At 48.6% G+C, this 19,689-nt stretch overlaps 1 protein-coding gene across 5 annotated transcripts in view; it reads right to left on the bottom strand.

Moving 5' to 3' along the window:
- Window positions 1-66: 66 nt before the first annotated feature.
- MYO7A (myosin VIIA) overlaps window positions 67-19,689 on the bottom strand; it is a 186,193-nt gene continuing 166,570 nt past the window's right edge. For all 5 annotated transcript variants that reach the window (XM_043504070.1, XM_038377727.2, XM_043504067.1 and 2 more), the window contains 11 exons: window positions 18,418-18,571; window positions 17,483-17,638; window positions 15,578-15,683; window positions 13,048-13,161; window positions 11,000-11,087; window positions 9,902-10,008; window positions 7,809-7,994; window positions 6,616-6,732; window positions 5,351-5,434; window positions 2,781-2,900; window positions 67-1,203 (listed from right to left, as the gene is read on the bottom strand). In XM_043504070.1, coding sequence (XP_043360005.1) covers window positions 1,111-1,203; window positions 2,781-2,900; window positions 5,351-5,434; window positions 6,616-6,732; window positions 7,809-7,994; window positions 9,902-10,008; window positions 11,000-11,087; window positions 13,048-13,161; window positions 15,578-15,683; window positions 17,483-17,638; window positions 18,418-18,571 — 1,325 coding nt within the window. In that variant the 3' untranslated portion in view covers window positions 67-1,110. The remainder of the gene's footprint in view (window positions 1,204-2,780; window positions 2,901-5,350; window positions 5,435-6,615; window positions 6,733-7,808; window positions 7,995-9,901; window positions 10,009-10,999; window positions 11,088-13,047; window positions 13,162-15,577; window positions 15,684-17,482; window positions 17,639-18,417; window positions 18,572-19,689) is intronic.

The raw sequence follows: 19,689 nt of genomic DNA, 5'->3' as shown, positions 1-19,689 counted from the left end.
GCAAAGCCCCTTGCACCAGGCTTGACTTTCAGAGACCGGCGACTGCAGCACACATTCAAACTGCAGCGTTTCACACAGAATGGCCTAGCCAACATTTTCCACCTCTCAGGCCACATTCAGGTTTCCAGCTAAGAGCCTGATCCTGCAAGGTGCATGCTGTGGGCAGAGGGGGCGGAGTCAGCTGTCTATAGCAGCCTCGTTTCCATGCTGCCGAGTAGGGATTGGATGCTGAACTTTAGGCCACCCCTAATTAGAACAGTTTGACCTCTGAACACTCAGTCTCATCCTTTTGACAATGGAGCGCTGGGTGTGTGAGTGGTTCTATTGGGGGAAGCCTTTGGAGCTGTGTGGGGCTTTCCCCAGAGCCAGCCTCCCAGAAACCATCATTCTCTTTAAAAAATAAATAAATACAAGAATAAGAAATGAAACCTTTAAATATCTCCAACATTGTGCGCCCGTCTCCCATCATCGCTTTGCCATGGTACAGGCTGTTCAATTAGGATTAAGAAGAAACAACCAACCAACCACTATTTTAAATGCACTTTTTCCCTTGGCTTTTTTTTTTTTTTTTTTTAGAACAAATGGATTTCTTTTTGTTCTGTTGTAATGTCATGATACCCCCAGTAGAGTGGCTGGGATTTCTCTTTACAATGAAGCAGGGTTAGGTTACTGATCTGCAAATCTTAGATGCCCAGAACTTCTCCAAAGCCCTTAACGGCACCATGACCACCTTCCCCTTTTTAAAAACGACACTCACAACTTTTTCCTACAATCCTTTGCAACTGCAGTCATTTGGTTTGATAGTAAACATCCCGCTGGAGTTTCTCTGTTGATCCGTCACTGTCTGTCACCTAGAAAGCTTAGAAGTTTAAAAACAGGGCTTACTAGGGAGGAGCGGGGAATTGGAGGTCAGCATCACAGATAGTCATCCTCGCTGGAAGGGGAAATGGGACTTGAGCCCTCAAGGTCAGAGTCGGATGAGCTTTCTGATGGGGTCCGGATCATCTTCCACATGTGGGCAGAAAAGGTTCTGCCCCAGCTGCAGGGGTATCCCACAGGCCTCAGCTGGTGAATTAGCTCCATGGCCACCTGCCAGTGGCTTCTTTCAGTTCACTTGCTGCTGCCCTTTGCACTCCTCTGTTTGCTCATGGCTGTTAACATCTGACTGATGTACGAGGTCAAGAGGTCATCCATCTTGTAGCCCTGGTAGGAAGTTATGAGAGATCAGACACATTACCCAGACAGCATAACTGCTGGTCGCTGGATCACGTCCCTTGAATGCCTTCGGTATGAACTATTACCAGGCTCATCAGCGACCCACCTCCGCATCCCCACCACCACAAATTTGAACCTTGCCTGGTAGAGGTCTCGCCCTTTGACAAGAACCAGGGGAGAGTCAGTCAATGAAAAGATGGCAAGTTCAAAATCAATACAAGGAAATACTTTTTCACACACGCATAATTGGACTGTGGAAAACTCTGCCACAGGAAGTTGTTGTGGCAAAGTTCAAAAAGGCTTTTGATTATTATATGGATATCAAGAATCTCCAGAGTAATTATAATTAATGGTGATAAACGTTGGCATATAAAGGGATATAAACCTCATGCTTCAGTGCTTAAGCTAATCTCTACCTATTAGAGATCAGGGTCAGACCTCATGTGCAAGCAGATTACCCCACGTCAGTTTACAGTGGGGTTCTTCCATCTTCCTGTGTAGCAGCTGGTGCTGGCTATGGTCAGAGACAAGATACTGAACTAGATGGAACTCGGGTCTGATCCAGTCTGCAAGTCTTCTGCTCCGATGGGGGCGGAGAGCTAAAAACCAGACCGTGATGCTCTCATGTCACCCAAAGCAAGCCTTTACAGAGGATCACCGACTCTGGTTCACTATGGGATGGTGGGCAGAGAAGCTTGGTACTGGATTTAAGATCTGAACTAAGTCTAGAGCATGCTAGGCAGTTCCAGAGTGCACAACAGCAGATTGCTACGGTGGTGATGCTGCCTGTTTGCCTTGCTATAGACTACCTCAGGCTTTTGATGCACTTGGTGACTAACCTGGCTGAACATTCAGAGCCCTCACCCACCGACAAGGGACGTCAGTCGGGGTAACAGGCTAAGCCATTAGTACTGCCCTGGGCAAAGCTGGAATGGAGTCTATGCGCCGATCCTCTGCTGGTGTAAATCGGTGCAGCTCCACTGACACCAGCAGAGGGTTTGGCCCTTGTGAGTACGTAGCACAGCTTATGGCCTCTGTTCCTGCCCTCACATCCAGGGAGTGGATAAATGAATTTATCCTGCACACTTGGCCACCTCGCTTGCCTTCTCCCCATCAATCCATCTCCACAGGATTTAGTCCAACATCCCAGGCCTTTGAGCAGCTTCACACAGCTGCAGTTTCCTTTTCAATCAGCCGGCTCCAGAAACCTGCCCCCCCCCTTCCAAAATGCAGAATTACTTCCAACACTGCCCCTGCCTGAAGCCCGATTTAGTCCTGCACCAGTAACAGCTGTCCTAGACCCAATGATGTCTTAGCCGTAGCTTGCAGGGCTGGGAAGGGGAGCTCCATGTGGGGCACATGTTTAGTGAGCTCACTAATTCTCTGCCGCACACTGCTGTTCTTCCATTTCAAAGCCTGTTGGCCCAGACGCTCGGACGCAGGCAGTGTGACACAAAAAGAGGATTTGAACCCGGGGTGCGGCTTTGGAGGTTCAGCCTTCAGTTAGATCCCCCCTCTTGCTCTCTGTGCTCAGCGACTGAGCGAGAACCCTGAACTCTCCTTACCAGTGACGTTTCACAGAGCAGTTTGCTTCCCCGCACCAGGTTGCCAATGGTTATGTGAAAGTACGTGTTGCCACTGCTCCAGTTGGAGATCTTGGTGAAGGGGTGAGTCGTGAGAATATCCTAAAGAGGCGCAGAAGGACAATCAGATACTTAGAACATGTGCTGAATCCCCAGTGGCTAACCCCTCATTTCCCTTGGGGCTTCCCGCCCCAACAAACCAAACACATTTCTTGAGGTGACATGGTCCCACCAGAAACCGAGAGATCAGAGTGGGAGAGATCAGTGGGGGTTCTTGCCTTTTTCCTGTAACCCACAGTCGCTGTTGGAGACAGGCCTGAGGACTAGAGGGACCATGGGTCTGAGCCACTAGGCAATTCTGATGCAGGAGGTCATCTAAGTTTGGCCCCTCTCTGGGTCTGAGCCACAGCTCACTGACAACAATGAAGGATTAGGAAAGGAACTGGTGCGTTATCCAGGCCAGGTTTCCACGTCCCAAGCAATGGTGCTCCTAAGCCAGAGGTGGGCAAACTACAGTCCGTGGGCCACATCTGGCCCAAAGGACCGTCCTGCCCGACCCCTGAGCTCCCAGCCAGGGAGGTGAGCCCCTGGCCCCTCCCCTGCAGCCTCAGCTCGCAGAGCCACTGCGCTCTGGACAGCTGGCTATGGCCGGGCGGTGGGGCTGCAGGACTGCTGCTCTGAGCAGCATGGTAAGGGGGCGGGGAGCAGGGGGGATTGAATAAGGGGCAGGGGTCCTGGAGGACAGTCAGGGGACAAAGAGCAGGGGCAGTTGGATGGGATGGAGGTTCGGGGCAGGGCGCAGTCAGGGGACAGGGAGCGGTTGGATGGGGCAGAGTGGTCAGGGGATGGGCAATGGGGGGGTTGGATAGGCGTGGGAGTCCCGGGGGGGCTGGTCAGGGGGTGGGGGTGTGGATAGGGGTCAGGGCAGTCAGGGCACAGGGAGCAGGGGGGGTTGGATAGGGGGTGAGGTCCCGGGGAGGGAGCAGTTAGGGGCGGAGGGCCCTGGGAGGGGACAAGGAGCAGCGGGGGTTGGATGGGTCAGGAGTTCTGAGGGCGGCAGTCAGGTGGTGGGAAACGGGAGGGGGAAAATAGGGGGTGGGGGCCAGGCTGTTTGGAGAGGCACAGCCTTCCCTACCTGGCCCTCCATACAGTTTTGCAACCCCGATTTGGGCCAAAAAGTTGCACCCCCCTGTCCTAAGCCTTCTGCTCTGGGATGACCATTCCAAGCGTAATGCAGTTCAGCCTCCGGAAGCTCTTCCTATAGTCAGCCTAAATTGACCATGTCGTCATTTCATCCTATCGGGTCGAACTGTAGCCCCTGATGCCACCCTAAACAATCCCGTGCCTTGCTCTTTACAAATGGCAGCCGTCAGTTATGTCTCCCTTCCTCATCATTTAGCCAGGCAGGCTACACACTCCTTAGATGTTTGTACCTAACACCACTTTCCATTAAACATAAGAGGCATTTCGCTAGGGTGACCATATTTCCTGAAGTAAAAATGGAATGGCCTTGGGCTTGCCCGAGCCGCCCCCCTGCCTGCAGGGCTCGCCAGAGCTGCCCCTTCACCGCTACCTGGGGCTAGGGCCAACCTCCCTGAGCTCTGTGCCACCCATGGCTCGGTTTGACCCTCCCTCAAGCTCTGTACCTCCCACAGCTGGGGCTGAGCCCCCGAACCCCTCCGTCTGGCCCCTTGCGTCACTGCCCCTACAATGTTCCTCCATGCCCCCCTAAGGGGCAGCAGACTCAACTTTTTTGGTAAATTTGGCATTTGTTCATTTGCTCTTCCCAACCGATCAGTTGGGAAGAGCAAACAGGACAAAGGCCCGTTTTTGTCAAAAAAGTCGGAATGGCCAGCACAGTGCTTAAAACTGTCCCGGCCAAAACGGGACTTATGGTCACCCTACATTTTGCACACAGGGCTAGCTGGGGCTGGGCCATGTGCAGCTGTTGGGAGGCACAAAAGCACAACATAAAGGGAACTGCCTCTGCACCAGGAGAGGGTTTGCACATCTGATGGCTGCAATCTTTGCACTCAATCCCAAGGGGAGCAGGGAAAGAGGTGAGAGAGGGGGAGCAATAGCTCTGCCCTCTGTCACACTAGCCAGCTGAGCACGCTATCATGCTGCAGCACCCAAAGGGATATTGCACATCAGGGAGGTCCAGGCAGGATTGTGGCTGGGGCAGAGTGCATCTGCACCCTCACAATGAACTCGTGTGCAAATCTGGCCCATGGCACTTGCAGTGCAAACAATGGCAGGAGCGGTGAGCCCCACCTTGTGTCAGTGTGTCCCTTTCAGAAACCCCAGAGTCATGACCAAAGTGTTCAGACTTCCACCCAAGTGGCCTGACTTTTCAAGGTGCTGAGTGCCCCAGCTCCTGGCGACCTCACAAGAAGTGGAGGAGACTCAGTACCTTCAAGAATCAGGCCATTTATTTAGATGCCTAACGTTACCCCCACCCCCAGTTTGCCAACATTAGCCCTGGGAGGCACACGGCCCCATTGCACATGGCTGAGCTTTCCGCAGATAGTAACTGATGGTGTCTGGCTTACCTTGGTTTTGGGATCGATGAGGCTGACTCCATGCTTGTTGATGGCAATTAAAAGGATCTCTGGGTAATTTGGCTCGGTAGTTTGCTGTTAGAAATGAGAAGAAGCAGTCACATGAAAAGGCCCAGAAGAGCGGACAACTCGCGGCTGAAGGCCCCTCCTGTCAGAGCAATGGAAGGAGCGTCCTCATGGCGAGAATCCCACTGCATTTTAGCTCGCCCATGGGGCGCCTCTAGTTTATCCTTTTAAGGAAGCTCAAAATAAAGCAAGGCCTCTTCACTGCTATGGTAACAGCCATCCAGCTAATGACGAGACTCCCCATCCCTGCCCCAAACACCTGGTGACTTTAAGGAGTAAGTGATTGGCGGCTTTAAAGTTCCTTCTTTTCCATTTCTTTCCCTGCCCAGTTTGCCAATGGAAGCAGCTGGTAGGGAAGCCATCCTGCCCGTGGACTGGTGAGTTGGGATGCAGTGGGAAGCCCCAGGTGGCCCTTCCCTCCTCAGGTCACCTCTGCGTGATGCACTGACTCTCCTGTCCTTAGTACCTCTGGTCTGAAGGAATCCTGGGCCAACTGCACTATTTCTCGTTGCTCGGCCTACATTTGGCTTTAGGTTCCTTAGTGCTGGTCAGAGATGCTAGGCAGACAGTTCTGGAGACTCAGGGCCAGATCCTCAAAGGGATGGAGGCACCTAACTCCCAAAGGCCTCAGTCCTACAGCCCAGAACCAATAAGGGCAGTGACAATGCAGGCTTCCCCACACACCCAGGTCCACCTCATCCAGGAAGGATCAAGTCAGCTGAGGTGGGAAGCAAGGTCTTGTGACTAGGACAATGAACTAGGACTCGGGAGACCTGAGATCCATTCCTGGCTCATCCATCGACTCCTTGGCTGTCACTTAAGTCACTTAAAACAGAACTTTCAAAAGCTCTTAAGTGGCTTAGGAGCCCAAGTCCTATTGAAAGTCTCACTCTACCCTGTGCCTCGGTTCCCCATCTGTAAAATGGCAATAGTAGCACTGCCCTCCCACACAGAGGACAGATCCACTCATGCGTGGGAGGTCCTCTGACAATGATGAGTATCATGGAAGTACCTAATTAGAGGGAGCGAGCTGGCAAATGAGCCTACGTGGCCCAGGCAGAGGCCACCGAACAGCCATCAGTTCTTCCCTTTAGAAATCCTTATATTCTGTTAGGGGGAGAAGCTGCGAGAACCAGCCATTTCCCGGGGTTCCTGCTCCTGCCAGGTGACACACACAATGAAATCTGTACCTTCACTTCAAAGAAGGCTGATCCAAATGTAGGCCACTTGAAGACAATCTTTAGGAAGGCAAGCTTGGCTTCTTCTCTTGTTTTGCCTGCGTGCTTATTGAAATATGCCACAATGGACTGCAAAGGACAACATGACATTACTGAAGGGTTTGCCAGACCACCTGGGAACTAGGACATTTGAATACAAAGAGCATCATGACACACAGACGTCATGTTATTCCTGCCACAAAACATCAGACTTTGCCGTCCTGTTTTAACAGAAATCCACCATGCCCTCACCTGCACATTAGCTATTGTGCCAGTGCAGACGCAGGAGCCTGAAAAGACCTTATAAGTTATTTTTCCATCTTCCAGCCAGTACAGGTTTGACTATCCACAAGTGCTTTCTCCAGGGTAAGGAAGGACAGTCTTGTGGTTAATGTACTGGGCTAGCACATGGAAGAATTGGATTCAATTCCCAGCTTTGATTTTGACTCCCGGTGTCATCTGGAACAAGTCACTTAATCTCTCTGTGCCTTGGTTCTCCACACATAAAACAGAGATACTCAATCTTTGCTTCCTTTGTCTGTCTTGAATGTAAGCGCTGTAGGACAGGGACTGTCTCTTACCATGTGCTTCTACAGTGCCTTACAAAATGGGGCCCTGATCTTTGCTGGGCCCTAAGCGCTGCTATAATAGTAATAGCTACCTATGGTATAAGTGTAACCTACTAGTGTGAGTGAGTTACCATAGAATCATAGAATATCAGGGTTGGAAGGGACCCCAGAAGGTCATCTAGTCCAACCCCCTGCTCAAAGCAGGACCAAGTCCCAGTTAAATCATCCCAGCCAGGGCTTTGTCAAGCCTGACCTTAAAAACCTCTAAGGAAGGAGATTCTACCACCTCCCTAGGTAACGCATTCCAGTGTTTCACCACCCTCTTAGTGAAAAAGTTTTTCCTAATATCCAATCTAAACCTCCCCCAGTGCAACCAGTCCCACTCTGGGCACGGTTGGCAGAGCATTGATTCTGTCACGGCCCCACCTAGGGAGGTTTAGCTCAAGCTGTTGCACTTATGCTTTTAGCTCTGGAGGTCCCCAGTTCAGTCCCTGCTGTGTTGGACAGTATGGCAGCTGTCACACAAGCTTATCGAGATGCTATACCCACAGCACTGCTCTCTGAGCCTGGCTCGGTGTTATCCAGGCCATTCCTTACCCTTTTCCAGTCATCCGGAGAGAGCTGCCGAAGAAGATCCTGAGGCACCAGCTCCTTCAGGAGCTTGGGGATACTGGGGAAGTAGGACTTGTCATCCTCAAACTTCACCCTGTAGATCAGAGCTGCCAGCTGTAAGACCTCTTCCCGGGTACATTTGTGATAGCCACGCAGGTACTTTGGTAATTCCTGCACACAAAAGTGTTTCACAAGGTAACAGGGGAGGTCACAAACATCCAGGTTCTCAAAGACGTCCTTTTGTCCTGAGAGACAGAGGCTGCTTGAATGGCAACACCCAACCATCCCAAGAAAAATGCCAAGTAGATGCTGGCTAAAGGAAATCTAGCAGGTCAGCAGCTATAGAAGGAAGCTGCTTGAAAGCTGGCTGTGCTAATGCAGTGATCTTCAGCCTTTTCCATCCCACAACCCAACCCACCCCCTTCCCCTTCAGAAGCACTGGAAAGGCACAATGGTTGGTGGCCCTGGTGGGGAGGGGGGCTTAACGAAGTCCAGACCGAGACCCTTTGCACTACTGCAGCCAGGAATCTGGGCAACAGCTTTGGGGATTTGAGTGAAAAACATGAATCTTAGCGATGGGTCCTGGGTAAAACACTGGATCTGCAGAGCCTGAGCCTCGGTGAAACCAGATCTAAACCTAAAGCTCGACATCATGACTGGCCCAAAATGAGGGGAACCAAAACCTGCTCCTGAACTACAACCCCACGAGAACTGTGGATCGGCTGGAATCTGGTTCTGAGCCTGGCTCTCAGGCACCAGGCAGGTAGGCTCATCCCCAATGAGTCTTCCCTCTGCACTGCTGGTGGCAGATGGAATGCAGCTGAGGCCTCTCCCTGCTTTATTTTACACCTGTTTGTTTCTTCGTTTGATCACCCCCCATTCTGCCCTCTCACCATGCGAGTTACAGCCAGTTCCTTGAGGTGTAACTTACAGCACCATTTACCTCTTACAATCTTAAAGATCTCTTCTATGGCTGCCATCACAGCAATAACTAAGTGCTTCCCAGGTAAATTCAATCTATATGGGGAATTCCCCAGGGGAGTTCATGGCATTTGCTGCTGTTGACCCCTCTCTAGTTATGGAGGAATTGCCTGGGAACTGCAATATTTTTCTGAAATCATCATTGTGGTGGGGCAGGTGGAAATGTTTTGTTAAAGCACCAGCTCTGGATTAGCTCGGCCACCACTAGATGCTCATCTCTCAGCCAGACCCCTTTGACCAAGGCCATTTTAGCTCACACTCTAACACACTTTGTCACTTGTGTTGGCCCAGAGGAACTCAGCTGTTGAGGGGGATCATTTGGAATCTAATGGCTTTTTCTTTTATTCAAATCAAACTTTCCAGGTCCCCTTTCTGTTATATAACCTCAAAAATGATTTAAAAAGTACCCCATATCTGTCAACAAGATCATGTATGACATAATCAGCAGGAGGCACGTTCGTATTTGAACAACCATTTTATCAAGAATGACTGTAATCAATAGTGTGTGCGTATGAATTTCACACTTGAAAGTACCTGGCCAGACAGCCCAGAGGAGCAGAGACCTCTCTTTAGCTGCAGAACAAGTACAGCAGTGGTGCGGCATTCTGCCCTGTCTCTGCCACTCGAATCTGACCTGAGCAGATCACCTTGACATGAAAGAGATGAAAAATCTCAGGCTATTCAGAGTGCGGCTTCTCTGCTGAGAAGAGGGCGAATTAGTGCCTCTGACCCACGGTTTTATGATGGCAACCACTGTTCCACCGAAGCTGTGCGCATGTGCACACAGATCCTAAACCCTGTGCATATGGCGAAACACCGTGCACATAAAAATGTTCACAGAAATGCAACAATTTGCACCAAAGACATTTTTTGCGCACACGGCCTGTCAAAAATTAGAGGGAACATTGATGGTGACACCTACTCAAGAGGAGCTGGACTAAGACCTCCAGTCCAGCCCGCACATGGAAACCTCTATTTGTCACTAGTGGTGAGAGTTGGATTTGAGCTATTGATGTAGAAGGAGGAAACCTTTTTATCCCCTTACTAGTTCCCCAAGTCACCCAGACCTCCCGCAGTATTGTAAACTCATGGAGTACCTGATAATAGTGGAAGATGGAGTCTGCCATTGAATCCTTCCCAGGCATGGTGTTTGTCCACAGTTTTTTCATGAAGAACACTTGGTATGTGAGAGAAGGCACCATACCTGCAAAAAGGAATCCGTTCAGTATTGACTAGGCTTGTAACAAACGCTTCAACCACTAGATGGAAACCTGTATAAAAGAGACGCTCGCTCGTGGGAGCAATTCACAGTCCCTGATGCAGGAGGTTCAGGGATGAAATAGCAAGAGTGTTAAAGCCCATGACTGAAGTGCATTGGCTACAGAGTGGCTGCCTAAATTGCTCTTTGACCTCTTAAGTTAGTGGTCTTCAGGCTTTCACTTAAATAAGCACTGAATTCACTTGCAAATCTTGAATGAAAGGAGGATGGATTTAATTTCATAGCAACAGCATTACAATGTATTGTGGCAGTTTCTGGAAAATTACTTGGGGCCAGTTAATGGAGCTGCATTTCAGCGAGCAAAGCAATGCTAAAAACACAAAAAGTTTCTACATCTGCCAAAGTCCGAACAGCAACCACAAAACTTCACCCTTCAGGGGAAGTCACTTATTTAGAGGCATGGTCTAGTTGATCTCTGCCTTGCCAGCCCTCAGCACCTGTGACCTATCTGACCACAGAAGATTCTTGATTCCCTTAATAGAAATGGGAACAGGATTAAAGTGGATACTGTGAAATTATTGGGAGTTGTCAGGTGGCAATATAAAGTCTTAAGTAATATAAAGACAATAAATGCCCTCTAATTGAAAGTATAAGTAGTCAGAGCTTACAGAATTGCTGGGTGTTAGCTGTTGTGCAATTCTTTTTAGAAGTTATGGATAGCAAGAGTAAAAGTTTGTTCTCTGCCTAAGAATGGATCATTTCTCAGGTGCAGAGTTGGTGCTGACATGATTTACATGAACATCCAAGACCCAAACATTATACGGTGCCAAACACATTACAGATGTAGTTTTCATCATGTTATGGTGGGCAAGAGGAGCCTTTTAAAAATGATTTCAATGGGTTCTATGAGACTTCCCTGGCCAGCACTCTACTTGGGAGAGAAAATGGCAGCAAAACAGAAGAATGACATTATTACCATCTTTTGCAGGTCTTGCTTTCTTTATCCAGTCTGTAAGATGTCTGACAAAGTCAAAGAAGAAATCTCCTTCTGGGACGCTGATAACCTGTGGAAACACATCCCACTATTAATAAAACCAACCAAACAATAGCTAATCAGAGAATTAGAGGCGAGAAAAGCCTATTATGCGGGCTAGCCTAACTCATCCCCCTGCCACTGGGGGATAATTTCTTCCAGTATGTCTTGCAGTGCCTTGCCCATGCTGGTTTTAAATATCTCAGATGGTGAGGCTTCCACAGATCTCACCATCAGAAAGCTATTGCTGGCCTAGCTGTTTCTACGCTGTCCTTCACCTAATTTCAGCCAGTTATTCCTAGTTATCTTCTCTTGTTTGACTCTAATCAATTCATCTCCCTTCATCTTTCCATTCCTTCTGGATAGTTCTTGTGTACCACATTTAATCCTTCCTTGTAAATCAGTCTATTCAGCAGCGTGACCGTCCTCTTGCTCCCCTTTAATAGTTCATTATCTGTCTGGTCCAATATTCCAGGTCCGGCTGGACCAGAGCCATATAGGGAGGGGCTATCAGCTCCTGGCTCTGTGATGCCTTTGTTTATGTAGCTGACACTACCACTGTTCTTTGTTGTTGATCCTGTAAATAATTGCTTCAGTTTATTCAACCCTCAAAGCATTTATATACTTCTCTCCTTGGTCATTTGTAGCAGACTATCAGCTTTTTGGATGATTTAACCCCACAGAGGAGTAAAAAAAAGCTAACAAAATGTTAGGAAAGGGACATATAATAAGTAAATATTATAATGCCACTATATAAATCCATGGTAGACTCACACTTTGAATACTGTGTGCAGTGCTGGTCGCCCCATCTCAAAAAAGATATATTGGAATTGGAAAAGGTACGGAGAAGAGCAACAAAAATCATTAGGGGTATGGAACAGCTTCCATCTGAGGAGACATTAAAAAAGACTGGGAAAAGAGACGACTAAGGGGGGATATGATAGAGGGCTATAAAATGATGACTGGCGTGGAGAAAGTGAATGAGGAAGTGTTATTTAAGCCTTCTCATAACACAAGAACCAGGGGTCACCCAATGAAATTAACAGGCAGCAGGTTTAAAACAAACAAATGGAAGTATTTCTTCACATAATACACAGTTAACCTGTGGAACTCATTGCCAGGGGATGTTGTTAAGGTCAAAACTATAATGGAGCTCAAAAAAGAATTAAATAAATTCATAGAGAACAGATCCATCAATGGCTACTAGCCAAGATAGGGATGCAACCCCATGCTCTGGGTGTCCCAAGCCTTTGACTGCCAGAAGTTTGGAGTGGGTGACAGAGGATTGACCACTTGATGATTGCCCTGCTCTGTTCATTCCCTCTGAAGCACCTGGCATTGGCCACTGTTGGAAGACAGAATACTGAGTTAGATGACTCATTGGTCTGACCCAGTATGGCTGTTCTTATGTTCTAAAGCAGCCTGAGATGCAACTGGCATGCAAGATGTTACAGACTTTAAGGGCACTGTCCTGTGATCCTTATTCACGCCAGCACTGCCACAGGAGTCAGGAAGGGGGGCAGGATCAGGCCTTGAAGCTGTAGAGAAAGATCTTCCAAAGTGCTCAGCCTGGATCGAAGTCACTGACTTGGGATGGGATTGATGTGAACTGGAGCAGACTTAGGCCGTCGCTGGGTGCTTTGGAAAACCCCATCCTAACAGTATCATGTAGCCAGCTCCCGCAGAACTCAGTTCTGCAGCCCTCCCATCAGCTTTACACGCTCCCATTAGTAACCCCTTTGACTTCAGTGGGATGAGGCTTGTGAGTAGGGGTTGCAGGACTGCCTGGCCCTTTGACTAGAAATCTCCAGGGGTCAGATCCAGGGAGGCGCTCAGGAGCAATGGACCAGGCCCTTAGGTGGTGTAAAGTGTCATAGCTCCACTGGCTTCAGCAGAGTGCCGATGATTTACACCAGCGGGACATGGCGCAGCAAAGACTCTGCGACACAGAGCTGCTCAATCCGTGGCCAATCGCTTTGTGTGCTGCTCACCTTGTCGGAGATTTTGACGAAGAGGCTGAAGCCCTCCGATGACTTCAGCAGCAGTCTGCTGGAGATGTTCTGGCAGAAATCCTTGGCTTTAGTGCTGGACTCCACTTCAAACGCCTGCAAAGAGAGGTGGAACCCACACCTCAGCCACCTTGCTGTTCATCCCGGGTTACCCTCTCTCGCGGGGAACTTAGAGGCGCTCTTTGCACAGAGGCAGAGCTGTCTGCCGAGTTACAGCATTGCTTCTCTGTGCATTCTTCCTGATCCCCCCTAGATGCTAACACCGGGGTGGGCAAATGTTTTGGCCCAAGGGCCACATCGGGGTTGTGAAACTGTATGGAGGGCCGGATAGGGAAGGTTGTGCCTCCCCAAACAGCCTGGCCCCTGCCCCATATCCACTCCCTTCCACTTCCCGCCCCCTGACAGCCCCGTCAGATCCTCCCACTCATCCAACCCCACCATTCCCCATCCCCTGAGCGCCCCCCCAGAACCTCTGCCCCATCCAACTGCCCCCCCTTCCCTGTCCCCTGACTGCCCCCTATCACCTCCTGCCCCTTATCCAACTCCCTGCTCCCTGCCTCCTTACCATGCCAGAGCCAGCCCTACCACCGAGCTGCCTGGCAGGAGCGGCAAGCCAGAGCGCTGGAGGCGCGGCGGCATGGCTGCGGGGGAGGCGGGACAGCAGGGGAGGGGTTAGGGGCTAGCTTCCCCAGCTGGGGGCTCAGGGGCCGGGCAGGTTGGTCTAGTTTGCCCACCTCTGTGCTAACGTATCACTGCCATTGTTCAAGGCGATGCCTAAGATCTACCTACTTCATCAGCAGGTTTCAGTTCTTCTCTCCTTATTCTGAGCAGCAGTCAGTGCTCAGCTTTTGCTTCTGCAGCCTCAGAGACTCAGGGCTTTCCTACCTTTCTGCTCATTCCCGGGGCTCACTTTTGGCCAGTGATCAGTGATTTGTGGGCCTCCCTTGAGCTACTTTGGCTCCTGACCTTCAGAGGTGCCAAGTAACTTCCAGTTCCCAATAACTTCAGCTGGAGTTGTGGGTGCTCTGCAGCTCTGTGAATCCTGCCAGCAACAGTGTTTAGATGTGCAAATCCACACAAGATTGTGTGTGCATTCCTGCAGTACTAAGTGCTAGTGTGCAAGAATGGCACATGCCAGGAACTTCACACACAAAGCTGCTCATGTATAAATATTCCTATTCATCTCCATAAGCGTGCAGGGTGCTTAGCAGGCAATAAAAGACATGCTGCTGGCTACAAAGAGCTGACAGTCTAGTTGAGATAAGACCATGAAGGAATGGGATGGACACTTATATGTAGGGGGTCTACTTAAATTGCGGAGAAATCAAACACATTTTTCATGGGTTGGTCACGGCATAAATAACAGATTTTGCAGATGTGTTGCACATCCACAAAATTTGCTACTTATGCTGTGACCAATCCATGAAAAATATGCAATTTCTCCACAGCATTTCTCAACCTGGGGGCCCCCAACACAAAAGGGGGTCACAAGCTTATTGTGGGGGGTCCCGGTATTGCCACCTTTACTTCTGCACTGCTGCTGGCAGCGGTGCTGCCTGCAGCTGGGCGGTGGGAGAGCATCAGTTCTGAAGGCAGTGTCACTGCCAGCAGCAGCACAGAAGTAAGGGTGGCAATACCATACCATGTTTCAGAGTAGCAGCCGTGTTAGTCTGTATTCGCAAAAAGAAAAGGAGTACTTGAGGCACCTTAGAGACTAACAAATTTATTAGAGCATAAGCTTTCGTGAGCTACAGCTCACTTCATCGGATGCATTTGGTGGAAAAAACAGAGGAGAGATTTATATACACACACAGTGTATGTGTATATAAATCTCTCCTCTGTTTTTTCCACCAAATGCATCCGATGAAGTGAGCTGTAGCTCACGAAAGCTTATGCTCTAATAAATTTGTTAGTCTCTAAGGTGCCACAAGTACTCCTTTTCTTTTTGCGAATACCATACCATGCCACCCTTACTTCCCCGATGCTGTTGGCAGCAGCACTGCTTTCAGAGCTGAGTGCTTGGCCAGCAGCTGCTGCTCTCCCCTCTGCCTTCAGATCTGCAGGAGACCAGATTTCATGGGGGACAAACTTCACGGTCTGTGACACGATTTTCATGGATGCAAATTTGGTAGACCCCTACCCCTATATGAGGAAAGGTTACATGTTTTCACATTCACACATCAGGTTTATTCCTTTTATAATTAGAGGTGGCTTTGGTCCCACTTCCCGTCTCCGAGATTGACCCTGGTGTCTCTCTATTAACTTCGCCAGCAGAAGAGAAAAGAGAAACAGGATCTATGTTTTGAAAAACTGAATTGAAATTGCAATGAATCAAACTCATGTTGATTTTGATCCATGTAACTAAACATCCACATCTGTGACCCGCTATTGCACTCCATGGTCTTACGCAATCCTAGCCCGAGCCAGAACTGATGTTAGCCTAGGTTGGGCATTAATTAGAGAAAACGTAAGTCTGTCCTGCAGGAATTCAGATTTTTATTCTCTCTTTTACCTCATCAGTGTCATCGGGAAAGTAAACTTTGTGGAAAATTTGGGTGGTTTTGTGTTGAATTGCCTCCACTTCAACCAGATGGGGAGGATACTTCCTGGATCCATTCCTATAAGACAGGAGGTTTACAATGAATATGGCACTACAGAACTCACTGCTGATATACTTTTATACCTGACAAAAACAGAATAGTATCGTCCATAAGGACCTAATGAAACCCCTTGAGCAACACAAAATGGAAAGAGTTCTTACGTGGAAAATGGTTTTAGGATAGGAGTTGGAAAAGGGCTCACCCGTGTGACTACAGATTCATAGATACTAAGGTCAGAAGGGACCACTCTGATCATCTAGTCCGACCTCCTGCACAGCGCAGGCCACAGAATGTCACCCACCCACTCCTATGAAAAACCTCACCCATGTCTGAGCTATTGAAGTCCTCAAATCATGGTTCAAAACTTCGAGGGAGCAGAGAAGCCTCCCTCCAGTCAACCATGCCCCATGCTACAAAGGAAGGCAAAAAAACCTCCAGGGCCTCTCCAATCTGCCCTGGAGGAAAACTCCCTCCCGACCCCAAACATGGCAATCAGCCAAAGCCTGAGCACATGGGCAAGATTCACCAGCCAGATACCCAGGAAAGAGTTTTCTATAGTAAATCAGATCCCATCCATCTAATATCCCATCTCAGGGGATTTGGCCTATTTACCCTGAATATTTAAAGATCAATTACTTACCAAAATCCCATTATCCCATCATACCATCTCCTCCATAAACTTATCGAGTAGAATCTTAAAACCAGATAGATCTTTTGCCCCCACTGCTTCCCTTGGAAGGTTATTCCAAAACTTCACTCCTCTGATGGTTAAAAACCTTCGTCTGATTTCAAGTCTAAACTTCCTGGTGGCCAGTTTATACCCATTTGTTCTTGTGTCCACATTGGTGCTGAGCTATCCAGCAGTCAAAAGGAGGACACAACAGAGAAGGGGCTGAAAGATCTATGATTTATCAGGGCTGCTGCTCTGGTTAGGTACAGGAATGAATAAATCTTGTAGTTTTCATATCCAATCTACCTTCCCTCAGAACGGCCCATGGAAATATGAGCAGACAAAGCAGCCACGGCAAGGATTTTTCTGCCCTACTTTATTTTATTATTTGTATTGTGTTAGCTTCTAGAGGCATTAAGCTGGATCAGGGTTGAATTGTGCTAGGTGCTGTACAAATATATAACAAAAGAATGGTCCCTGTCTCAAAGAGCTGATAGTCTAATGTCTGAAGAGAGACAAGAGGTGGCCACAATGACCAGAGAGAGGGAGCTCAAGGTCACAGCCAGTGAGTTGTGGTTATTATAGTAAGTAACTGTCATAGTACTAGGGCAGCCTAGCCATGGAGGATTTTATGGGACTCTTACTAGATGCAAGGGTTAAGCAGAGCTCTGAAGGGGGAGAATGTGTTTATTTGGCTCCTGGATATCACAGCGATGGGTGCATTAGGAATGCGTGGATAGCCAGACTAATACTACTTGGCTTTTTATCCATAGCACTTTATTAAAGGAAGGTAAATAGAGTTATGCTCATTTCACAGCTGGAAAACAGAGGGTCAGAAAGATGCATGGGGAAATTTTCAACTCACAGAGAAAGGCAATGGGCTAGGCACCTTTGAACGTCTCCCTCAAAGGGATTTGTCCAAGGTTGACAGCCATTCACGGCGGAGACAGGAACAGAACCCATAGCACCCAACTTCCAGCTCACAGCCCTGTCCACTGGAGTAGACAGACAGAGAGATGCTTAACGCTTTGTCTTAACCCTTCCCCACTTCCTCAGCCAGCAAATGCTGGCAAATAGCACATGCACACACTCCCCCATCACATCTACCAGGTGTGCTCATCACATCTAGCAGAATGTGGTACCATACCTCAGTGCTTTCTGCAGTCTTTGTATGCAGTCTGTGGCTAGGGGGTGATGCTTCCGGGACTGGAGAAACCTCTGGACATGGGGCAGGAGAACATTGCTGGGAGGAAAAAGGCCTATGCACAACCAAAGCAGCTCCCAACCCTTCTCTTCGCTGTACCTTAAAGAGACAGACACACAACAGGAAAATCAAACTCCCCGAAGGGACACTATCTATCGGAAAGGTCTGAGCCGCCGTTACACTAAGGCCCCCTTGACACTGCTCTGGCAGTGTAGAGGGGCACAAAAGTGGCCATCAATGGCATTTACCCCACTTTCATCCTTGTTCAACACTGTCAGAGTTGGGTAAGGGACTTGAGCACAGATGGGAATTCGGGTCTGAAAGCTTCTTATCTCAAGCTTTATAGCACTGACACTAATGTTAGTAATGGGGTTACATATACATCAGAGGGCAGAGATTGTAGAGAGAAGATTCACCAGCACCAGACAACTGTAGAGAATGGACCATGGAACTGCTGTGGAGGAAGAAGCTGCCACATAAGGACCTGGGCTGGATGTCTGGGGAGAGGAAGAGGGAGGAGTCAAAGATCACATCAGAGTATAGGCCTGAGTGACTGGGAGGATGGTAGTAAGGTCAGTAGTAACAGAGAATAGGGGGAAATGTAGATCCAGTTAAATTTAAATTGATGGCAAGATGTCTGCCCTGGAGGATATGTCATAGAACCAGAGGGAAATGCAGAAGCAGAGGAACAGAAACAAGTCCAGAGCGGACAGACAGATTGGAGTCATCAGCACAGAGATGGTAGATAAAAGTCTTTAAAGACAACAGAGAGAATCGAAGACTTCTGGGCCTACCCATTCTGCAGAACCCCCCAGTCAGTCCTGCATTACCCGACACAGATAGTTAGAGCGGGGTACATGAAGAAGAATGACTCTTACTTGATGTGGTTATCAGTGAGCTGCTTGAGGATCTGACAATAGATTTCATCTTTCAACGGTTCAGCTTTCAAGGCACCTTCAAATATTTGGTCTGTTAGCTCATTGACTGAGCGGGTTCTTTTGGATGGATAGTCACCCATATACTTCAGCACAGGTACACGGCAGCAGTCAAGGATACAGCAACAAGGAGGCTTAGGGAATGGCTTCTGATAATGACCCAATTAAAGAGTTGCTATGCATCACTCCAGAGGTGGCTGCATTTTGGTGGTAGGTATATAGTTAATCTTCAAATGTGCTTTGGGATTCTTCTGGATGGCACTCATAATCATAGACCCTTATGTGTCATCTTGCTTTCTTAGGCTGGAGAGACTTGGCTGGGGGAACACATAGGCCCAGATTGAGTGTGACCCTTTCTTCTGACCATGTAAGTGCCATGGAATTATTATTATTAATGGCCAGATCTTCAGATGGTGTATGCTGGCATAGCTCTGTTGAAGTCAATGGAGCTACACACATTTACACCAGTTAAGGGGTCTGGCCCATTCTGTTAGTTCTGTTGTAACCATTATTATTTAGTGCAGTGCGTTTAAAATGAATTTTCTGAATTTAATTTTGGTTGGGGAAAAAAAAAACAGGAAAAAAATGTACAAAAACTTCATTGAAAAATTTCCCCCCATTTTGGACCAAATTTTCCGCTTATTATTATTATTAAGGAATGGCTCAGACTGCAATGTTAAAATATGAGCTTTAACTACCACAAAATGCTTGAATCCAAGTTTGGTGCAGCCAGCTTATAAAGATGCAGGTCCTCTGCATAATCTGGATCTGGGTCTGTGTATGCATTTTGACCGGCCCTCAGAGGTCAGGGCTGTTTGGGTCCAGGAGTTTGGTTCAGACCCATCTCTCATGATTAGCATTTGTATGGAGTCCCATGGTTAAGGCTCAGATTTTGTCAGGGATATTTTTAGTAAAAATCACAGACAGACCACAGGCAATAAACTAAAATTCACGGACGCTCGTGCCCTGTCTGTGATTTTTATTAAAAATATCCCTGACCAAATGGGAAGAGAGGAGGGTCTAGCACCCCTGCTGCTGGGGCTCTGGGGTTCCCTTGCCCCCCCCACCACCACCACAGCAGCTGGGAGCTCTGGGGTCCCCTTGCCACTCGCTGCGGCCAAGCAGCTTTCGGGGAGGGGTGTCCTCTCGCTACCCACTGTGAGTGGGCAGCTGTGGGGAGCCCTGTCACCGGCAGCAAGTGGGAGCTCCGGGGTC

This window comes from Dermochelys coriacea, chromosome 1 (genome assembly GCF_009764565.3).
Source record: "Dermochelys coriacea isolate rDerCor1 chromosome 1, rDerCor1.pri.v4, whole genome shotgun sequence".
NCBI classification, from domain to species: Eukaryota; Metazoa; Chordata; order Testudines; family Dermochelyidae; genus Dermochelys; species Dermochelys coriacea.
The sequence above is the reverse complement of the archived record's forward strand: the minus strand, read 5'-3'. Positions and strand labels throughout refer to the sequence as shown.